The sequence below is a fragment of the Choristoneura fumiferana genome, chromosome 10 (genome assembly GCF_025370935.1).
Source record: "Choristoneura fumiferana chromosome 10, NRCan_CFum_1, whole genome shotgun sequence".
NCBI classification, from domain to species: Eukaryota; Metazoa; Arthropoda; class Insecta; order Lepidoptera; family Tortricidae; genus Choristoneura; species Choristoneura fumiferana.
Genome location: NC_133481.1, coordinates 14964091 through 14988536, shown reverse-complemented (window position 1 = coordinate 14988536; position 24446 = coordinate 14964091). Strand labels below are relative to the sequence as shown.

Here is a 24446-nt window from a genome sequence, read left to right as displayed (position 1 = left end):
GCGGAAGAACATAAGCTTTATAATAATAAATCATGTAAGTATTAGTTTTAATCTGTCATCTTCCAGGATAACAGGATCAAAGGAATTTGGGCACAAATTTGTGCCTCTGGGAGAGGACAGGTTAACAAGCATTTATGTTGCATTGTTTGTTTGTATGCTTCTTAATGTCAATAATGTCAAATCTTGAAAGTCTAATTTCACCAACTGTTGTGATCGGATTGACTTTTAATTTGATACGGAATGTTGTTTGAATGACAATGCAAATAAAGTCAATTTAGTATACGAAAAAAAATTCCGGTTAAAAATTGAATTTTGGACAAACACTTGTTGTCTGAATTAAGTCAGTCGGGACTGTGAGAATATAGAATTTAAGTTGTTAGACTTACCCGAAATTTAAGGTCTTCATTCAAATCGCGTGCCTGCTCGAGCCTCTCTAATAATGAAGTCCGTTGCTTCACCGCGCGACTCATCCATTCGCGCAAAACCTGGAACGTGACGATACAATATATTATAATACGAATAAACAAACATACCTAATTCTTGACAATGATCAAAACCATTTACGACTTTAGGTCCTATGTGTGTAATAAAATACCCAACCTAAAAATGCTAGTCCCGGAACAAGACCTCGTTTAATTCGCCCCAAAAGGTTTCATGTCTCAGCTTGACAACATAATAGGTATTTTGATTGTTCAAATGGGGTAATTCATAAAAGTAACTTTTCTACATAAGAAGCGAACACAAAAAAGCCAATGGCGACTAAGTATGAGGCAAGTTATGTAGTAAAGCCCAGTGAGACCTTCGACGTCTTTTATTGGCGCACAATCAATATAATTAGCATTTTAAATGCAAGCACTTCGATTCCAAAGAATCAATTCAAATTGTGTACTGCTTTAAGGGAGGTCAACTGAAGAACACTCATTAACAGAAGTGGATTGTTGAGTTGGATTGGCTGTGGAGGCCTTAACCACGACTGCCACCATGGGCTTGCTGTGTTGACATAATTTTAACTACCATAACCACCATCCACTTCTGGTGCTGACTGACTAAAAAATTTAACCAAACTTTCTTTCTTTCTTTTGGCAAGTGACCGTGGAGTGGACTTTTTTTTGACAATTTGAAAATCAATTTATCTGTTTAAATTAGCCTATATGCTTTTTTTAGCACTAGAATGTGAACACCTAATTACTATAACAAGTTGAGTTAGTTGCAAATAAAACAAAACATTAATCATTAGGAAACAGTGACGTGATAGATTCAGACAATGATTAGCTACCCACGACGAGGATAATTTTATAAAGAGGAAACGACGTGCACTGAGATCAGCCGGTATAGGCCAAGGCTACCTATTCATGCTAAATGTATCTACTTAGGTGTGAACGTATATTTAATAGTAATTGCAGATGAGATAATTGTAAAATCTTAGTTTGATTTGGCAAATGAAAGTGATACAACCTTGTAAAATGGCATACGATATATAGATTATATAACCAAGCCACTGTACAAATGCATAATTGCATACATCGCTGAAAATTGAGATACCTAATAGGTATCATGTTTCAAGTCTCGTTTGAGATAACTTCCGCGAAATAATAATTAGTTCTCGGTATGTATTTACTGGTTTAGCTTTGTAAGTATACATGAATTATGGAAGCCTCTTAATAGAGTAAAAAAAAAACAATTACTTGAAGTAGTTGTACTTGTAATTGGGTTGTGTTGGTGCGACATTAGAGATCCTTAGGCCCCCAGCACACCTAAGACTACGGATCAAAAAGGCAGAAGTACAATAACCTAAACTCCTAAAAATAGTGCCTAAAATAAATATCCTACTTAACATAACAATGCATAATTACACTTATAAAAATTCCATCGTAATAAACAGATAGCTTGGAATGAGGGCTATCGCGTATGAATTCGCCACTAGAGGCGCTAGTGTAGCGTGAGGTCTCCGAAATGTCAAATCTCATAGTTTTTGGGTGAGCTACGCGGGTTTATTTATAATTAGAATAATTTTGAGAATATTTTGCAATATCTGAAATTAATTATGGCAAATATGCGTTCCGGAGCAATGAATGTCTGTGTTTTGAGACAGTTTTGTCTTTCGGAAACCTTTGTCCTCCCTTTTTTTCGAACAAAACGGCGACTATGCAACACTGTGGCATGCTCGATATTTTTATGGTACGGTTTTAAGGTGTATTAAATATGATTTTAATCTAAACTTTGTTTTCACGCCCGCAATAACAGACTTTGAAAGCCCTACTTAAAAACCTCACGCAACAGTGCGCCATCTAGTGAGACAAAAAACGATAGCCCTCATTTGTGGCGTGGAAGAATAACAGTCATATTATTACATTGTCATACAATAGCTAGGCCAATATAGCCACTGCTTGAATAAAAATTCAAATGTAAAAACTCCACAAACATTAATTAAATAATTTAAATTTACATTACAACTAGACATCAATATTTAAACAAGTGCAATTATTGTGTTATCGTGAATTCAAGACAATTCAACACTGCTTTGAGGCAGCTAATTAAATAACATAGCATTAAGATTTATTACTTCTCGGAAAAACAGTTAAAACATTTAAGCACCCAAGTAATAAATAGTCAAGAGAATCCACAGTCCCTTTTGAACCGTGACAAGTAGGAAAAATAATCAAATATTTAAGCACGTATTGTGAAATGACGTCTGACGCAACTGTACGAAGAAGCGAAAATTCTTATTGTATATTGTCAAGGCCGCAAATAGGTATTGCAAAAGCCATTACAAACACAGCTGGTCCACAAAGAGACTGCTTAAATAAGGAGTTTTTACGTCTATTCTTTTTTTTTCTCTATTCGGTTGGCCTGCCCGCCACAGTCCATTATTTAGTTCATTTTTATTCTTCCGTGTAATTTTGCCGAAACCCGTCTTACGTCACTTGGGCCTCGTTAGCGGAATGACACCAATCTACCGCCACCGCTGTATTGTCGATTTGCGGCAATACTATCAAAAGCGTATACAAAATTAGGTGTCTAAACATCCGCTGGAGTGCGGAAACTGTGAAATCGGTATTTTAGTATCCTTGACTTCTGTTTCCTGTTCGTGACAGAAGTGTTTAGTCAAAGGTAAATTGGCTGCTGTTACAATGGCTTGAGTTATCATCAGTTTTTTTTTTTCTCTTAGTAAGTATAGCCTTTTAATTACCAATTACTTAGTACAGTCACGTTCCATCCGCGCAACTCAATCTCAATCAACTCAGGCAGACTCAAGCTTTCTTAACAGCTATCTAAAGCAAGGTACTCCTTATTTATTCTGAAGCTAGATAAGTAGTGACCACAACGTGGCGCGACAAATATTCGAGGTTAGCACGTACCTACTCTATTACCTCACTAGTTCTGCAATTAACGAGCTTGGCCGACTTACCGAGAAAATCGCCACTAAATTGAAGTTTTTTAGCAAATTACCTATTATGTAAACACAGATCTGGAGCTCACAGGCTGTAAGGTAGCGCCGATGTAATTTGGCAAATGGTTTGTAAAAGCTTCTCGCTCCATTGGTTAAATGCGCGTAGTGGAACGCGTGGAAAGTGTTTTATCTAATAGTACTTGTCGGTTATAGCACTAACGCTTCCAATTTGTATGTTAATTGGTTGGAAATCAATAGTGACAGGTTGCTAGCCTGTCGCCTTCACGGTATACCATAACCTATACCCTCAGTCGCTTCTTACGACATCCATGGAAGAAATGGATAGGTGTTATGCTAACCCGACACCACACGGGTATCCACTTCTACATACTAAAAAATAACGTTCATTTTCATAATATTTTCATGAAAGCGACTGCTCTTTTTATTGGTATGCATGCAATAACAAAACTGCAGCAAAACTGGAATGAACTGTCGCCTACGGTATTCCCGGACCGATATGACCTTCAAGCCTTCCCGAAAAGAGCGTACCCCTACCTAAAAGGCCGGCAACGCACTTGTGACTCTTCTGGTGTTGCAGGTGTCCATGGGCGACGGTAATCGCTTACCATCGGGCGATCCGTTTGCTCGTTTTCCCTCTATTCCATAAAAAAATGACATCTAGTCCCTAATTGTCCTAACTCTTCGAGTAACTATCTTGAAAGTTAATTTTTTAGAAAGGCTTAGTCAAGCAACTACCGGGCTGTAGGTAAATAATTTGTTTAATATATAAATAAGTAGGTATTGTATAATACAAACAAATATGTACCTGATTCTGTACGGTAGCACTGAGCAGTTGTCTTTGAAGTTCGACGGGATTGCTCTCTTGGAGAATCGCCGCGAACTTCTTGGAGTCTGGGGTTGGCACGCGCGGCGGGCGCGGTGGCGTCTCGAGCGCGCGGTCCAGCCGCCCGAGCGGAGAGGACGCGGCCCGCGGCGGGGTCGCGGCGGCCTCCGCTTCCAGTTGCGCCGCACGGAGTAGTAAAGCGTCCCTCTCGCTGCGTAAGCGCCTTACGTCTGAGCACTCGCCGCAGCCCGCGAGGACCCTCGCGAACGACTCTTCCGCAGTGTCCCCCGACCCTCTCTCGTCGAGCTCTCCTCGGAGAAGTTCCGCTTCTTCCCGTAACCGGACGCCCTTCCGCTGTATGACGTCGAGCAGCGCCCACAGTTCGTCCTCGAGCGGGCGCGAGCGCGACGCGGAGGAGGACTGCGCGTCCTTGCCGCAGGAGGTCTCGGTGCTGAAGCCGGAGTCCTGCACGGAGGGCTGCGGCTTGGCGCGCGAGGCGTCGCCGCCGCCGCCCGCGAGCTTCCGGCGCACGCGCACGCCCGGCTCCCAGTCGCGGCGCGCGCCGCCCGTGGGCGTCGACGGCGCCATCTTGGAGCGCAGGTTCGGAAATGTCTCGATGACGAGATCGCGAAACTCGAGCAGAGCGCCGACCTCATTCTGGAGTTCCTGCACGGAGACGAATATTTGTTATAGGCACAAAAGGCAGCTTTCTACCCGTGCGGACGTTGTTTACGCATCCATTATTTCGGTGTGTTTAAACAAAAGAAACAATGGGCCACGTTCAGTCGCACGGTCCAAAAAATCTTAACTAATTTAGCCAGCCCTAACGAACGAGAAAGATAAATCATACGATAAGTGCGCTCGTCAAAAATGGTTCCGGATAATTTTACTTATTTGAATAGCTCGAGTCGTTAAAAGAATTTCATCAGATAATGGGTTGTGAATGTCGCACGCCGTCCGAGAGTTGAAAAGCGGCATTGCAAAAATTCTAATTCGTAAAGCTATACTAAAACTGAGGTCAAAAATCCTGAATAAGAACCAGGTTCTAATCGAATAGGCAGTGGTTTCCGCGTGCGTTGATGCTCGTTACAGCTCAAACGATCTCATTTCGTTTTCCAAGAACCTGACTACTGTAATTCGTCGACCACTCGATAAGTGGTAAATGAGACTTAATAGGATAATTTGCAATGATTTTTCCATGTCCAGAATTAGTAGATAAACAATTCGTTTGTTTGGTAAATAGCAATAGAAGCACCGGACGTTCAGAAGTTCTGGCTATTATTTTAGTGTACCCTTTGTTATGAACAACGAAACAAGGCTTTTAATAATTGGCACATACGCACACATACGGTCAGAAGAAACTTTCCCTTTTTACACGCTGCGTACTAACTCCATTTGAGACTATGCTCAAAAATACACAAACTGCCTGAAACATTTCATTTGGCAACTACAACTTTAAACATATTAAAAAAGCTTCAACCAACTAAGGGTTTCCTCTCCTCCCGTCTATCAACGCGGAGTCTGCAAAAGCCGATAGAAAAAACCTTATGACCTTAATAGGTTCGTCTGAAGATTTCATCAGACGCAACCATTTCAACAAAAACATTGACATCAGGTGCCAAATACTACAGGTAAAGGAAGGCTAAATATTACAGTTTAGTGGCAAAATATGTAGGTACATCAGTGAAACTTTGTGGTAGGAGTCGGCAGATCCTCATTTCTGGTGCCAATATAAAGTTACAAACAAAGTTACATTGATGTACATATGTTGCCGCCAAAATATGCTATCTTTCCTGTAGTAAAAAGAGAGCCCGAAGGTCTTGCAAAGCTTGTCAACTAACCTGTAAAGCGACGAGGGACTTAGCCTGCTCCGAAATGAGGTAGTGGAAGGGTTCGGGCTGGGAGCGCAGTTGCATGCACTCCATGCCCGACCCGCCCGACCCGCCGCTCGCGCTGTCCGCGCCACCCGTCTGAAAACAACAGAATGCTTAAATTACATCCCATAGATCGACAATCTTACTAATAAATATGTGTGTTTGTTAATTTTTCAGGCTAAATGGGCTGGACGATAACTACACTAATTTACTTTGCTTTTTCATGTCTTATAGCATGTTTTAGCGGAGAGGCAAGATAATTGTTCATTGATATGGAGCTCCGCAAAGTAATGCCTGTATCAATTGGCATTTGATAACTAGATAATGGAAATTACACATTGGCTACTTTTCAGTCCGATAGTCCCACGGGATCGGAATGTATGCATGTTTAAAAAGACATGAAAATTTTGACGGGGTTTTCCATGTAGGTAAAGTTAAATGATGATCACTATGTAATTATAGTGAATTTAGGTAAAATCCCGGTATTTTATACAACAGTTCACGTTAGGCAGCCAAAGCCGCAAGAAAAAGCTAGTAATGACATCAATATGCAAAGAATAAAAAAACATACTAGTAATATCTATACGTAGCCCACTGAATCGGAAGTGGCCATTTTGACTAGAGAAAATTAGCAACATATTGATCTTGTTTAAATCCAACCTGGACTGGATTCAATACTACCTATAGGATACCTTTGAACTAGAGAGTTTCATGACCCTTTTCATTGAAATCAACCTATTGATTGCATGTAGCAATAAAAACTTATGACACTGTTGACCTCTTATGATGAGAGGGACTTGAACGTAACATGAAAAGTACACATATCTACTGAAGGTACAAGGTTTAAGTGATGTAATACATATTGCATCTTTGATACTGTTAACATGTCAGTGAAGTTATTGTACTTTGACGTGACCTAACTTTATGCCCAGAAAAGAAACAACATAACAACTAGCGAGGTAACGTTGGTTTTCGAGAAGGATAAATATGTAATCACACAATCTTGTTGTGATCTTTGTACTCCTTCGTCAACAATGCCATCCTATCAGGCGAAACTTAGCGAGACGTAAGCGACATTATCGGTCGAAAAATATTAAAAACAATAATAATTCAAGTATTTCAAGTTACCAGATCCCCGATAGTGGTTCGCAGAGGAAACTCGGTAATGTCGCCGATCCATCCACCATGAAATTGCGTCAAGCCTGAGTGCGCGTCCGGACAACGCATGTTTTGTTTGTTCCTTTTCGACTATTGTGCTTATGGTGTAACGATCGTTGCAAAATCTTTTGCTGGCTAACGTTACTGCGGTTAACGTAAACCAGGTAAAGAAAAATTTAACGAAAATTACACATGTGACTACAGACGACCACAGTGACGATAGCTGGTCGGGATGATTTGAGAAATTAAGCGGGAAAACAGGGCTTACGGTGGTTGAGGAACATACATAATGGTTGAAGACTGGCTGGACTCATCTAAGAGACGCTTTTGTACAACATTGGACAAACAAAGAAACAACAAATATTTCTAAATGCTCCAATTGTCTCTTACGCCATTATGCTTAGAAAAAGCACCATGATGTCGTGGGATATATTTAGCACTCACTATACCATAATAATTGCACCAATACAATCGTTCGATACTACCCAAATATGACAAATACGGGATGCGTTGGTTTCGAATGCGTAATTCATAATCGATAGATAGAACAATACCTTTCTTATATCCGGTGTACACATTTGACACATAGCAAGTTATATTTTGAGATAATTGAACACTTGAATCACACTGTAGACATTTGACTCATAGCAAGGTAGATTTTGTGGTAACTGATCATTTAAACACTGTAGTTTAAGTAATTGACATCGGTATTAAAGAAAGCTTGCAATCAAGCACGATTGAGCTATAGTCTGGGCCGTAAAATCACTGGTAGTTTCACTAGCAATTTCCTAACTAAACTGGAGATTAGCAATGTCAATCAAGTGCTCTTTGGCAGATAATAACGAGATAAACAACTGAACACGACTGCTAACTCAGGTTTTGCAAAGTGGTGTACGTAGCTGAATAGAAATTTGTCGTGAATCATTCTTTATCAATGATAAAATAATCTTGAAGTGACGGCGAAGGTTTGTTATCGGCAAGTTGGATGTCAGGTACGCACAACACAATACAAATATTTAACACTCTTGTATTAATAGAAAGTGGCTTACCTAGATTAAATCCTTGTCGGTTGAATTAGTACTTTTAAAGCTAGGGAAATTTGCAAACGAACGGAAATTTTTGAATAGCCAAATGCATTCGATGGGTTAAATGGATGGGCGCTGTTAATGATACTTTCCTAATGTTTAAATGGAAGCCTAGCGTAATTATGAATGTCAACGCCAAACTGTTTGTCCACTGCTGTATGCCGGGGAAAGTTCGTAGAAGCGAGCGTAAGGGCGTGCCTCCCGTATTAAATGTTTCCACCATTGTAATGGAAAATTATAGTTTTTTATAATTGCTAGGCGATCATACAGCCAGACAGATGTGTACAGACCGGTACGAAAACGAGTTGCGGTAATTGGCGAGTGTTGACAAGCCGCGCAACAATCGAGCTTTTCATTGACGTTTTGGTGGCGATTTCATAGTTTCACTTTCTTCGGGTTGCGTCAGCGCAAGGCCGTATCTAATTCTAGCTAAACACTGGGTGTTACTATAATAACAATTCACTAATGCGATGTGACATTAGCACGCGTGCCACATACACTGCATTGTTTAGTTTGAAAGACGTAACTAAAATTTGTTTGCACGCATGTGACGTAGGAAGGAAAACTCTTAATGATACTTTCATAGTTTCATGCACTGGAGACGGGCTACCAAAATTTGACAAATAAGAAAACGGATATGAAAAGGCGAATGTTAATCTTCTACAAATACCTCCACATACTTCTGGCACATTGCTTCTTTCAAAATCGGACTAGGTGTTGTATTGCTTCAATTGGCAGCAATTCATTACAAAATATTCAACGTTAATTAAACAAAGCCGTGTGACCTTTAGGGCCAGGTTGCATTTGATCCGAATGACCATCAATTCAGATTATAAATCTTATTTGCTGTGACTCATGCAAAATAAACTAAGTACGTATTTACGAATAGGTATAACAGTATAATAGCTAAACGTATTTATCTAGGCACATTCTACTTCTCTGTAGCTTTTAATCTTAATGCATTGCATTGTAAATGATTTAAGACCATAACAAAGAAGTCCGGGACAGTCCAATCAATCTTATCGTAGAACTTTTATTGCTATTAGCAGACCGTACCTGTAATATTAATATAATTCCAAATTAGCTGTCCGCTTACGGTGAATGATTCGATCCCAATAGTGACTGGTCCTATACCTACTACGAAATACAAAATTCGAACTTCGTATCTTGCTGTCCCGCTGACTGTAATATTATTTAATACAAGAGTGAGAGGGACGGTACGATACGAACTTCGAATTTCGTAGTAGCCCCCTGATTGATGGCCTGGTTGTTCCGCGCTGCGCACACGCAGAATCGGACACCTCGCACTCGACATCAAGTTACTCGTACCGTTAGTTCTAATATTCTATAAACTAAACTTTTATTTTTATTTACACTCATATAGTAAATCCTCCATTATGCCAGTGTAAGAAAATATTATGCGTTCAAAAACCATAGATAATGACCAGCATTACGACATTGGATTCTATTATGAACGCATGATAGTGGATATATGGATGTAGATAAAATGTTGTATGCAACTGTACGTAATTAGGCCTTAAAACACTCATGTGACACTATTATGAAACTCGGCAAAACCAAACTCGTGTTTTAAGGACCCCTATTACGATACAGTTGCATAAATAACTATTTTTCTAACAAGGCGGCTATTACGAATTGCTACGATCACGACGAGCGCTTTCTTATTAACCGACTCCAAAAAAGGAGGAGGTTATCAATTCGGTTGTATTTTTTTTTACGTTTGCTACCTCAGAACTCCGTCGTTTATAAACCGATTTGAATTGAATTAGGTCCCATAAGCAGCAAATTAGGATCTGATGATTGGATCTTCAATTTCTCAGTTACTTCTAAGGAAACCGAGGGAACTCTTCAAATATTGTAGGGACACCTATGGTAAATTAGATATATTTAGTAGTAACTCGTGCATTTGCTCTTGAAAATCATCATTTGGTGAAGTGGAACTGATGATGAAGACCACAGTTGACCATCGGAGTTACTAGTCAATAATAAGTATTTCACGGGTTAAATTTCAATTACTTTAACACAGTTGCTAAGCAATTTATGCTTCTCGTAATGCCAGGACCAGGACTCCTCAAAAATTAACGTCTCTGCATCGGAAAAAGCAATCTTTCGTAAAAGGTGACAGGCAATTGACATTAAACTATTGTATCTTAGATAACTTGCACTAAAAGGCGTGAAAAAAAAAATTTATAACAAAAAATTGAACCGACTACAAAAACCATGAAAATAATTTTCTACCAGTCTGAAGTCGGTGCCTCAGCCAGCAAGAGCCAGCAGGAGTGATTGAAGCCCAATAATGCGTAGGTGAGGTAGGCGACTTAGGTCCACTCCTGCTGGCTCGTGCTGAAGCGCCGACTTCAGACTGGTAGAAAATTATTTTCATGATTTTTTGTAGTCGGTTAAATTTTTTGTTATATAATTTTTTTAGGTACTCTAATAGGTACCAAATAAGTTGTAATAAAATAAAATATTTTCAGTAAAGCTTTTTTGCTATCTATACTTTTTGTAGTCCTAAAAACTACATATCCGTTCCAAATTTCAAGTTAAAATCAATCACTACAAGTGGGTGAAATTAGACTTTTTTAGCCAAGTTTACCGAAAAAGCGAGCAGCCGTCTTGTGCTAGCCTGTTTACTTATCTAGTGATGAGGCAATCAAGCCAATGCTTATTAAAAGTTATGAGAAGTCGATTATCGGGGGTAGATATAACAAATATTGTACCTACGCATGATTTAAGCAGGAAGGTACTGTATAACTACCACTAATTTCTTCTTTCTGTAAATTTAGATGAATATCTAGATCAATCGAGAAAAAAAAACGGCCAAGTGCAAGTCGGACTCGTGAACCGAAGATTCCGTATAAATCTTCAGGTACTATGTCAAAATATTGTACGCTTTAGACGGCTATGTATCTATAAATAAATATCGAGTGTTTGCAATGCCCTGCTTCTAAGCAAAATGTACGACTATGGGGTTATTTTAACGACTTCAAAAAATGAGGGTACTTCTAAGAAAACTAATTTTGTACCTATTTATCAATATACTGGTATTTGACAGTTTGTATGGTCAACAAGATGCTTCAGTGATAGGAATTAGATTCCGTTTGTCACCCTTCGGGAACGGAACACTAGCCAAGAGAGCATAGAGATCGTTCACATACAATACTTACTTCTGATCAAATCTTCGTACTTACAGCTTTGCGAAGTATTTGGCTGGAAGTATGGAACGTGTCTATAATCCATTCAATTAATATTACCATAATAGCAGCATTATGTCACGATTGTTATTATTCACATCGTGCACTTCCAAGCTATGCGGCTTCATATTATGTGAAAGAAATACTGATGGAAGCAATCCGCAGCACGGAACTTGGCTGTCTACTCACTCTTTTGTTCAAGTCGTGATTGAATAAAAAGAAAACATAAGTAACGGTTAACTTTGATAGATCCGTCAGCTCATCATCGTACAGACTGAAACGTGTGTCATAACATTGCCTATTCGTCTTAAACGTTGCGTGATTTGAGTTCGGATGTTTCTGCAACGCGTTCTTCTTTTGTCGTGTAAAAAGTTACACGTATTATTAAGTAATTACACGCTGCAGTTTGGTGCCTTTTAGCTTCGTGGAACGTAAAGCCTCACACGTCGCCACGCATAGTATTTATTTTAGCTGAGTGAGGTGCTTAAGGTACAATTGTACGAGAAAAACGAGGTTGTTTGCGAGTCCGCGTTGGACAAGGCAAAAGAACAAGTCAATAATACATATAATTAAATTAATGAACTTCTGATAGGTAAGCTGAACGTTTTGGTACATGCACATACGTTAAAAATCTTTCATTACATTACATGCTACCAATTAATTTAATGATCGAAGTTGGGAACCAAATACTCTAAATTTAACGAGGCGTAAAAGTCAAATTAAGGATTTTTCTCAAAAATGACCGTAAAAGTTGACATTATTCTTTACATATCAGAAGGTGAAGTGCATAGTTTATGGTCAGCGAAAAATTAAAAAGTTAAAAAGATTGCAGGCGCGCTAGCTCGACAATAATGAATTAGCGCGCCTGCAATCAGTCACTTTTTTTTTAAAGTTAAAAAGGCCAATAGGCCAAAGGGCAGGGTAAATGTTGGCACAAGTCGTATACAGCCAAGTCTAATGGCCGGTATCAGATATTTTGTTGGAACTCCGGACTTTTTCTATTGGGTCTGAAATAGCTTGTGGTGTTTTCGGTGGAAAAATACACCTGCAGTTTATTTTTAATGAAAAAAGGCGGGAAAGCATAAGAAAAATATTGGAATAAAATTAAATTTTACAATATATTTTGAGAAAAAGTTTCAGAATTATTCACCATTTTTGAGAAAAGCTTTATATTAGTCTCGGCTGGAATAGCAATTGCTGGCTTCGTATTAGTTAAACGGACTCGCAAGCTCGTCCGTTTAATACTCGTACTCAGCCAGCAATTGCCTACTTCCACGCCACGACAATAATCTACTATTAACAGTCAAATCGAATAAGTTGATTTTATGGTCCCTTTAAACAATTTATATGTACATTTCGTTTGGACTGCCTTTGGAATGAATTACAGCTTGGGCGATGGCATGATTCATTCGGTTTCTATAGGCGAGAGAGCCGTGCTACCCGTGTATGGGTAAATCTTTCTAATTAACAAGTTCCACCTTCCATGAATAGCAGAACAAATTGATCGTGCTCAACACCAATATCTATACAATTCAAAGAAACCAGTATACGTAAGTAATTTCGGATTTCACCCCGTTTCTAAAAGTAAGTAAGGATTATAATGATATTAAAGTATCATTAATAACAAGCTTACTTTTTAAACAGTCAAATCGAAAGACATTATAATAGTATTCACATCGTAATCATGAATGGAAGCATAATCATCCAGCAAAATAGATATACTAATGGATTTATTTTTAAAAGGCTACATTAAAAATATTGATTCAACTGACGATGGGTTCCAAGAAAGTCATTCGCTTAGTCATTCCGTAGACCCCTCGGCTCAGTTTCGTAGATAGCGAAGTTTCGCAATAGTCCGCTGTATGTCAACTTGTCGTTGCGAAGTCATAATTATCGCTCACACACGTACGAATTTGATGCGTTAGACAAGAATAGTCAAAATAAAACATACATTATCATTTATTTGTTTTAGCATGTGATTTCATTTGAATTAGCAATTAGCGAATACCTACGGAACATAACACTTGTTTAATAAAACAAAAGCCAAGACACTAAAATGCGTCGATGAGAACGTAGACAGGTAGGTAGGTATATAAACACAATCAATCAGTTCTCTTTCAAATAAGAACCTCGTTGCAAATAGGAAAATAAAGCTTGTCCTACGCAAGAAGCTACATAATCATCTATGTAATTTTCGACATGTGTATTTTAAGAAAAATATGAAGGTAATGATGCCCATTGTCATCAACGCCGTCATTGACAATTCTTTACCTAATCTACCCAAAAATTATGGTACTTCCAGAACAAGTATTACGCAATAAATTGCCACAGGCACAACTACTTACAACAAATATACATACGGCGTGACTTAAGCCCGCTCCGGCAACAGTCTATAAATTGCCATACAAAAAATAGGAAACGTATTATATTCGACCATGCGAATGCAAAAAATCATGTAATGAAACCTCTAGATATGGACAAAAAGTGAACTGGTGCAATTACTATACAATTTGTGATATTAACTAGGCGTGGTCGTGGAAAAATCGCTTGTGATTGGGGGTTAGAGATAAACTACGCAGTGCTATCCAAACAGGTTGTTTTATCAAACGATGAAGCTTAGCCCATAATTTATCTTTAGTGTTCGTGAACCTATATTATTCCCCCACAATGACAACAGACACAGCTTGGAGAAAATGGCAAGTAAACCTGAATCGTTTCATTTGACTTGTATAGATAGCCAGTGTGAAATTATAGGAAACTTAAATACCAGAATTCGCATAATGCACCTATTCGATTTCCAGTTCAATTTATGAAATAAACATCTAAAGTAGCTAGATGGGAGAGGTTAAATTATAACGTCGGTTTTGTAGAGAAATTGTTGCCGAGGGAAACCTCGCTCAACATGGTATTTTATTGTCTGAAAGTGAAAGCAATTAGTGAATTTCTGCGGTAATTTATCAACTTTTTCGCTCAGTTGACTGTCGCCGTTGCTAACTGTTTTCAATGTCTTTTATTTACTTTTCGGAAGTCACATTAAAAAGTTTGAGATAATGTTTTTTCTGTTGACATTTTTCCTCAGCTTTGTCTTGAGATAATTTGATTGTTTTGTGTTCTGTAATGGCCAGTTTTATATTTTAATCGGGCTCCATTGTCAATCTATGGTATTTAACCGAGAAGAATTAACCAGCGAAACGGTGGTGAAATTACCGGCAATTTGTTGGCAAACAGTTGACACTTGCAAGGCAAAATAAAAGAAGGTGGGACGTGACTCGATCAAGCGTAACGTGCTTTCACTCTTCGGTCTGCTCGTCCAGACAAGGTTCATTTTCAGTGAAAATCACACAAAACATAAAGGGATTTTACATATGTTTCATACCTACCTAATGTCAATGATTTATCGTAATACAAAAGTTATTACATTAATTAGCCAAAAGTATTAAATTGAAATCAAATCAATACCCGTACGTAATATACCTAACAATAAATCTTTCGAAACGAGACGTGCTTTATCTTACTGCTTCACAAAGGACGTTCCACATATAAGTTCACAAACGAATAAATTTCGATAAATAAACCAGAAATATATTTCTTCGGAAACAACGAGAGTGCATTAAGAAATACGATATGTGATAATGAAATACCGTTTGTTTAGTTGCAAGTAGCTCACGCATACGGAATACGCCGCATGCCTGTGTACAGTCGAGCGTGCGTCCGAGCTCCGCCCAAATAGCTATGCACGAAACTAAACCTTTCATACATAATTTTATTGCACACTCAATCATTATCGCTAGACGCTGTTCAAAGCGTATTGCACGTCATTTTATTCGAGTGGTTTGTGGTTTCAGCACACGGGTCGGGCCTACAACGTCCTGCGGGTACAGTACAACAACGCGTTCAGGATGCTACTAGGGCTACCGCGACACTGAGACGCGCACAGACGGCTTTCACGCTATAATGCGTAAGAAGACGGCTTCTCTTCTCCAGCGTGTGCGCGGTAGCAATAATAGTATCCTGAGCATGATTGCAAACCGACTGGACCGCCCTTTGTGGTTGCACTGACGAAAAAAGTCATAGGGGCCAATAATTTTAATTTTATTTTTTAACAAAGTAGGTATTTACTAACATAGTCGTATAGTTTTTTTCCTGTTGTTCTTTTAAATACTAACACTATTATGGATGATCTTGTTTAGTCTGACATAAATGATTATTATTATTATTACAAAAGGTAATGCTGTATTTCATGCATAAAATCGTTAGATATTTAATAAACCAGCCTGAGACCTAAACATGATCCTCCGGTGTCGAATTAAGTGTCTGTCGATGCGGTATCGTGGGTGTCAAGTTGCGAAAATTTCAAGGCATTTCTGACGCCAATCAATTATTTCAACCTGACAGTGACGATCTGTGCATCGAATGCAATGATTTCTGCAGAAACGTTTGGTAACATAACAAGGCATCAGTCTTGTTTACCGAAACTTGTGGAAATTATATTAATTTACGATGCTGATTTTGTAGAACCCTGATAGGTTTAAATAAAATGATTTATTTATTACACTAGAAACTGGTCTTAATGCGATGAAATCAAAAGTAGATAAATTATCTTGCTTTTAACTGAATGTCGTAAATGTTCATGATCAACTTATATCCCTTAACAGACAGAAAAGCCTCAGCTTGTAATTCAGTTTCATTAAAGTCAGGTGATGTGATTTATATGATAATAAGAGCTACTTTGGTTCGAACAAGACACAGAAGGTGTGTGTGTACACGTGAGATTTTAGTAAAGATCTAGAAAGGTGCTCGAATGGCACGTTTTGGTTTGCGAGCACGTGCTATGACCCATATGTACCTACGGGGCAGGGCAGGGGCCAGATCAATCCAATTAGGATCACGCGTCCAATAATTCCTAGTCTATTGTACTGACATTTAGCAATAACAGACAGTTCACCTTTACGCAATATACGTGAATCCCTACAAAACACATACCTATCACATATCTCATAAAGTTTCCAGTGTAACAATCATTAATTAAAGTTCCGTCAATATTACAATCTCTGAAATAGTTAAGCGGGAAGAATAGTTCTGTTGAGTGAGCCATGGATGTAATAACTGCTGCTTTGAAATTCCAATATTAAAGCCGAGTCGTTGATTAAAATTATACATAAGTATCTTCGTTTAAATAATTATAGTGCTGAAGACAGGATGCTTATCGAAGTCTCAATGACGTTATTATTTACGGCAAGGACAGAAACACGCAATTCACTAATAACACCAACGAACTGTAATGACACTGTGCCATGCAATCAACCTTATTGTCAGTAAGACTATTAAGACAAATAGAATACACTAGGAAAAAACAAGTTTGGTTGTATCAGTGGGTTTGCCAAATAAAACAGAAGGACACGGACATTTGTATGCGGTTAGAGATAAGTCGATTGACTCGTACAGCCGTCCCCTTACAAGGCGAGCGTTTAGAGTTTCATTGTTTCAACGTGCGCGTGGGCACCGATTGTTGCACCCACCATCTGTTCAGCGGTGATGAATTGCAGCGTGCGAAACAAATTAATCACAATTAAACACGCGCATTCAATGGGGACGACTAATAACAATAGAATAAGGTTCGATAGTGTCATAAATCTCTCACATGTTTCTGATAGGTTGTGCTAATAAAGTATTAGTACCCATTAGTATATGATACGCAGGATATGCTTAATAAGAAGGTAAACTTATATATTATTTTCCGTTATTTTCTAAACTTAGTCAGAATACATCGGTGGTTAACGTTTTCTCGTTAAACCACGTCATACAAAGGGATTTTAAGTGACCATAAAAACTACAAATATGTAGGTAGGTACGTTTCATAACACTTGTTTCCCTAAACGCTAGTTTCACAACCGAACATGTTAAACCAAGAGTCTGAATATCATAGATTTTTAACAGCAAACTGAGTTGTTAAACGGTAATTTTTATTATACATTCACACAGCGCAAGTTGTGAATTGGCTCAATTACGCCATAATTCGAGGTCTCGTGCGCATTGGGGCTACGCGACCAACAGGCCGGCATCCGCTAGATCTCCGCTAAGCGGCCAACATAACATAAACAAACTTATTTAAAGCCAGATTTACACACAAGAACCCGTTCTTCTCGTAACTGCGGCTGCGGCCCTTACATGTGACCAAAACTGGGAAGTGAAAATATAAAGATTTACACTGGAAAATGTCGAGGTTGCAAGAAGGTACGTAATAGTAAGTGACAATGCCAGTCATAATTACTTACGTAGGATTGGCTAGACGAACTTATGCATTTCTATTCATACCTATCCAATGCGTATGCATTCATATTTTGAACCATTTTCTTTTAATTGGTTTTGGTTCGTTTTTTCATTCGATGCGAGTGCTGAAGCATAAAGGCGCCAGGCGCAAACAATAATGTCTATAAATGAAACTTATGAACTAAGCAAATTAAAACTTCAAGTCAATTACAAATAAGAGACGATAACTAAGTTACAAAAGTAAACAGTTAAGAATCGTTGCCCGATCCGTCGCGGGTTTGGTTCAGATAAAATATTGACCCAGTGTCAGACCGCTAGGCATAATGGTCGAGACAGGGCAATTTCGTGGGAGTTGAGCGATACTTTGATGCCTTATCAGTTACCCGAGTGCATAATGGCTAAATTTATACGTTCAATGAGTTTTTTAAATTGTAGACAGTGATATAAATGTCATTTGGCTGGAGACGAGGAGTAATTTGAGAAAAATTTACGACTGGCCGTTTGTTGCGAGCTGTTTACACGGCTCTAAAGAAAGTAAGTAAAAAGAGTATCATTGGCACATGTGTAAAAATATCAGTTCTTTATACATTGGTCACTGGTGAAGAAGATATAGATATGTCTATCTTCTTCACCAGTGACCAATCTACAAAGAATATTTCAAGGGTCAAAGTACTCGTATTTTCAACCGACTTCAAAAAAGGAGGAGGTTTCTCAAGTGCTATGTTTTTTTTTGTATGTTTGTTACGCGATAACGGCGCCAATTGTAGACCGAATTTCAAAATTCTTTTTTAGTTCTAAAGGACATACTTCCGAGGTGGTCGCATTGACACCAAGTTAGGATCTGATGATGGGATCTTAGAGAAATCGAGGTCAACCCTCGAATTTTTAAAGCACACCTATAGCGATTTTGGCATTTTTAACATCAAGTCAAGTACCTATTTACATTCAGAAAGTATCATTTGGTGAACTGGACCCTGATAAAGAAGACCGTAGGTGGTATTCTGTTACAAAATGATAAACTATGCTGTGTTTGAGCTTAATAGAATCGTTGTGCGTGAGATGCACTTTGGCTACAAATCACTAAAAAGTATGAAAAAAAAAATGGAACCGACTTTAAAAACCTTGAAAATAATTTTCTACTAGTTTGAAATCGGTGCCTCAGCACGAGCGAGCAGGAGTAATTGAATCCCAATATATAGTATGTAGGTGAGGTAGACGACTATAGTTCCACTCCTGCTGGCTCGTGCTGAGGCACCGACTTCAAACTGGTAGAAAATTATTTTCAACATTTTTGAAGTCGGTTCCATTTTTTGTTAATTTTTTTTAGCACATTGGAATCGAAACTTATTTGGAATCACATTTAATTTTACTTTCTATCAGGATTCGTGTCTTAAAATGGACAGACTTTATGTTTCCGCGTTTTATAATTAAATATAAAAAATGTAATTAAATTAATTTGAGTGCGACTATTATAAACGTATGAATTGGTATCTACTAATCGATATGGAAAGTCGCCTCTCTAATGTTCTGTTATGAAAAAGTTTATAATAGAGGATGTTGTCATCGGCGTCAATATCGATAAATCATCATCAGTTGCCAACCTGGTGTTATTGGAAATGAAGAAATAGTGTCATAATCAGTTCTTAAGCTGATTTAGTTAATTGCAAAGCGATCAGACCTACCCGTTTTTACATTTTAAATTTTCGATTTTTAAAATCACATCGCTCGCATCACATACCATACCAATGTTGTAAAAAGTCGTGCTGAATTATATATAAGTAAGTGATTTCGAAAATCAGTTGCCAGTATTTTTAAATAGACTCCCTTAGTTGTTGTATACGTTGAATATGTGTAGTCGAGGTTATAAATATCTACTCTGTAATAATTTTGGACCATTTCGTGGCATGCTCATTTATTTATGTTCAATACAATACAATACAAAGACTCTTTATTGTACACCAGAAGTAAGCAATATGCGGCCTCATCGCTTAAGAGCGATCTCTTCCAGGCCACCTTTTTACAGAAAGAAGGTAGGACTAGTTCCATGTTGTTGCGAATAAAATTTCTGTCATTCTTTTAAAAAGATGTTTATTAAAACGAACCCGTTCGTCTTAAAAAAAAAACCGGACAAGAGCGTGTCGGACACGCCCGAAATAGGGTTCCGTAGCCATTACGAAAAAAAAAGTATGTATATTTTTCTAAGGAGTTCGTATTTTGTACGGAATTTTCCAAGTTTAGGTTAGGCTGCTATTTACTCTTAAACTACTAATAATTCTCAAGAAAACGTAACCGTTATAGTTTTCTTTGTAAGTTTGATATACTTACTACCATCCTGAATTTTTTTCAAATTTTTCCACCCACCGGTTTAGATTTTAGAGGGGACGGACGCTCGATTTTATTAAAAATTTGAAAATTTAAAACAACCCCTGATGATTTAAAATACCTATCCAACAATACCCCACACTACAAGTTTGGATGAGAAAAAAAATAACCCCCACTTTACGTCTACGGGAGGTACTCTAAAAAAATGTTAGAATTTTTTATTGTACTATTTTATCGGCATAGTTTACATATATATTCGTGCAAAATTACAGCTTTCTAGCATTGATACTCTCCGAGCAAAGCCGTGGACGGACAGACAGACAGACATGGGATAAGGGTTCCGTTTTTGCCATTTTAGCTACGGAACCCTAAAAAAGAGAGATCAGAGACGAATTGTCATGAATAAGATTTACCACACTAATTATTTTATATAGAAAAAAAAATCGACAAATAGATTCCTCCTCCTTTTTTGCAGTCAGTTAAAATATATTTAAACAGAAGATATGAATATGGTACTTGGTTTTAAGTAAGCGCAGCTGTAGGATGCATGTGAATGAGCGTTAGAAACTTCGGGGCCATGACGCCATGTGCGCGCACGCATGTGCAATGAGCTCGAGCGGTGGTACTGGTAATCCGCCGCGTTGGGCACTCGCGCAGCACAGAGTACGGCAGCGAAGATGTTGGTAATGTTGCAGCTACAATGCAAAACGAACTGGATTATGAAAATAAGGAGTTTTTGTTACCGGCGGTACTGGATAAAAAAAAAGAAAGAATAAAATGTTTATTTTCACAATCAGCAAACATTACAAGTACATATTAATGACTAGCTGTGCCCGTGACTTTGCCGCGTGTAAATTTTAGGTTTATTCCTCGCAGTACAGGGGAAGGTGCGCTGCTACATGATTGTTTTACACATTATGGAAGCCAATTATAGATAGTTGCTTGCTACCTAATTTCATTCTATTATTCTTCTTGCTGTTTTGGTTGAGAATTCGGTTCTTGAAGTTGTTGACGCGTATGTATACCTAGGACAAACCGTCCAATTAGGTAAGTCCAACTTCGAGAAGGAGGTCAATCGTCGAATCCAAGTCGGATGGGCAGCGTTTGGGAAACTCTGCAATGTCTTTTGTCCAAAATTCCTCAGTGCCTTAAGACATATTGCCATATTGACATATTGCCAGTGATGACATATGGATCCGAGACGCGGTGATATACTATAGGCCTTATAAATAGGCTCAGAGTTGCTCAGCGAGCTATGGAGAGAGCTATGCTTGGGGTTTCTCTACGGGATCGAATCAGAAATGAGGAGATACGTAGAAGAACAAGGGTCACCGACATAGCCAAGCGAATTAGCTCGTTGAAGTGGAAATGGGCAGGCCATATAGCACGGAGAACAGATGGCCGTTGGGGCCGAAAAGTTCTTGAGTGGAGGCCGCGGATCGGCAAGCGCAGCGTAGGACGTCCACCAGCGAGATGGACGGATGACCTGGTTAACGCCGCGGGTTCAAGGTGGATGCAAGCCGCTGCCAACCGAAACAACTGGAGGTCTATGGGGGAGGCCTATGTCCAACAGTGAACGTCCTACGGCTGAGATGATGATTCTTCTTGATCGGAACAACTACCACGTAATGGCAAAGTTACGGTTTGACCACAAAAAGATATTCCATATCTTGCAAATCTACGTTTTGGTATTTAGCTACATCATCAAGAGCATTAAGTAAATCATCTATATCAGATCAGAATAGAAAGTCGAATACAAATCAAGGAAACGATATAAATCCACGTAACATGGTCTTACTCAACTAACACAAGCAGATTACGTTGCCAACAAAACGCAGCATCTAGTGTGAAACATGGGTTTATTAGACGAACGAACCGCGAAGACAGGGGAGATAAGCGTGATTCGAGTTATTGATGTACTTAAGCCGAAGATAAGTGCATCAGTGCTCGGGTTAATAGGAATGAATCATCTGCTCTGTCTGTTTAACGCTGTAAAGGGCTTTTAATGGACGTGTCGTCTGCACTGCTGACGAAGTCAAGTGTTCAAGCTTCGACGATAACATGTGATTAGAAAGGCGCGACGTTCTTAATAAGACTGACCAAATTTATTTATTTCACGCTACATTAAGTGTTCCTGTATTCGTTTGTTTGTGCGATAAGATCAATGAGATCTTTGCCCTTTCTGCTTTGTTTTTGTTGTTTGAGTATTGCAATGTGTTATTGTTGCATTTAAGTGTACGAGTATGTGTGTGTTATGCATATAAATATTTGAAGTATTTCTTAAAACTAATTAAAATGATACTGACAGAGGGACTTCCGAAAAAACATGAGATTCAAATTGGTGTATTCAACTCAACATATGAGGAAACCACATAAATGAATTCTCACGCTTCTGCAACAAGAGCCGTTCATAAATGCATAAATGCGAACTACGGTTTAAATGACAATACTGTTGCAGTTAATATTCATCATTAGAGCCATTACGTGACAGAGCGGTGTCGGTATGGCACGGTTAACGGAACTAATGAGGCCGGCCCTCCGTCAAGCGGCGGCGACTTACACGCCACTGCCATTTCTGGCAGTATTCGTGTCAGCTCAGCCTGATCCTGTATCTTTATCACGACAACTAGAACATTTGATTTTATTATAACATACAATAACTCTATCAACATCGTTGAATAAAGTGTTTCACACAAAAACCTTTGGAGTGGTCCGTCGCCGAGCACAAAAGATAAACGATATCTCTTTCGGCGCGTTCAAGTGGGTCGGCTGCACAGTATCTAGTAGAAGATCGACAGTGTTATAGCCTAGAAACTTTGCTTAAGAGTTTTAAGTGTAGGCGCGAACAATACAGTGAATCATCGCAGCTGTGAATGAAGCCCCGTATCTCTCCGCTCCCCTGTTCAGAGTCAGAAATAGAATTTCTGTTGTTCTACAATGAGTACCTAAACCGGCTTTCGGCTTTGCTTCTTTTAACGGTTAGATACGTTATTTCAGTATCAAGCCAATACGAACTGAACTTAATTATGTAAACACATAATATCCGCGAATAAATGCATTATTAATAAGGAAGCGGCGCCAAGCGCTGATAATTTGGGTCAATTTCAAGCATGTTTATAGCTCCATACCGTTTTAGCATAATTATTTCACCTCCCACAGACACAGCTATTAACTTGGTCTAATTACTTAAAAAGAAAACTAAACTATTTATGTTCTTTTACAGTAAACACGTGGGCGTTAAATATAGCAGTTCATAAAATATCAACACGACTTGGTGACGGCGGTGCGGCATATGGCAATGACTATCAAAATATAACTTGCCTACTCGGAGTTGTGAGTACGATTAAGAGCCTGGTTGCACAGCTTCTAGGAAGTGTGGCGGTGAGATATCTATCATACGTCTTGGTGACACTTCAAAGAACGGCAATCGATTGTTCCGTGAGTAGGACACTTTCTCTGAAAGCCTCGCTCACGCCTTTTAATTCAACTCCATGAGATCCAGTTCCGTATAAGCACTTGGATTAAAATCTAGCTGCACAACAAATTTATTTCGATTTGCATGCACACGTTTCATAAAGGTTACGATACGAGACACTCGGTTCGCCACATTGTTTGACACCGCTTTCTATTTGAAGTGTTTCAGACCTAGATTACGCTTCGCACTGGTTTGTGCGATCATGACAACGATAACATTCAATATTAACGAAGTCCGCTTGTGTTCACGTAAGTCAACATTTACAATTTCGTTATAAATAACCTAACCAACAAAAAGTTGGAAAACCCCCGACTTTGTTCAACAAAGTTCAACATCTCAAAAACGGCTGAACCGATTTTGATGAAACATGTCTAAGAACCATCGCTAGAAAACCTGATCTCAAATATAAAAAAATCCAAATCGGTCCACCCGTTTAAGAGCTACGGTGCCACACACAGACAGACACACACACACACACAGCGGTCAAACTTATAACACCCCTCTTTTTGCGTCGGGGGTTAAAAAGGAAAACTCTCTACAATATTATTAAGAATACCTATAATTAACAATAGATCTGCATAATTTGTATTATGGACAGTATCTAAGGCTCTAAATGGACAAGTAAGCACTTCCTTACTTTATTTATTTATTTTGAACTCAAAACTAATTAAAGCACGGCAACTTGATAGCGCGGTATCGCGTGGCAAGCAATACGACACACGAAACGACATCGAACAGGTCGTGCCTCCGCTCCGCGAACTCACATCACCAAGCTCCGGTTACTTGTGGTTCAATAATGGCCGTCTTGCTTT

The 24446-nt window shown here is 38.7% G+C and overlaps 1 protein-coding gene across 4 annotated transcripts in view; it reads right to left on the bottom strand.

Annotated features, from left to right (window-relative positions):
• jvl (javelin-like) overlaps positions 1-24446 on the bottom strand; it is an 82397-nt gene that overhangs the window by 4689 nt on the left and 53262 nt on the right. For 3 of the 4 annotated variants that reach the window (XR_012451798.1, XM_074093637.1, XM_074093640.1), the window contains exons 2-4: positions 6077-6205; positions 4218-4901; positions 387-485 (exon numbers count right to left, since the gene is read on the bottom strand). Coding sequence is in view for 3 of the 4 variants with exons in the window: in XM_074093637.1 (XP_073949738.1) it covers positions 387-485; positions 4218-4901; positions 6077-6205 (912 nt within the window). In the remaining variant the exon portion in view is untranslated. Of the gene's footprint in view, positions 1-386; positions 486-4217; positions 4902-6076; positions 6206-7821; positions 8150-24446 lie in introns of those variants that run through there. The other variant, XM_074093639.1, reaches the window with a different exon arrangement.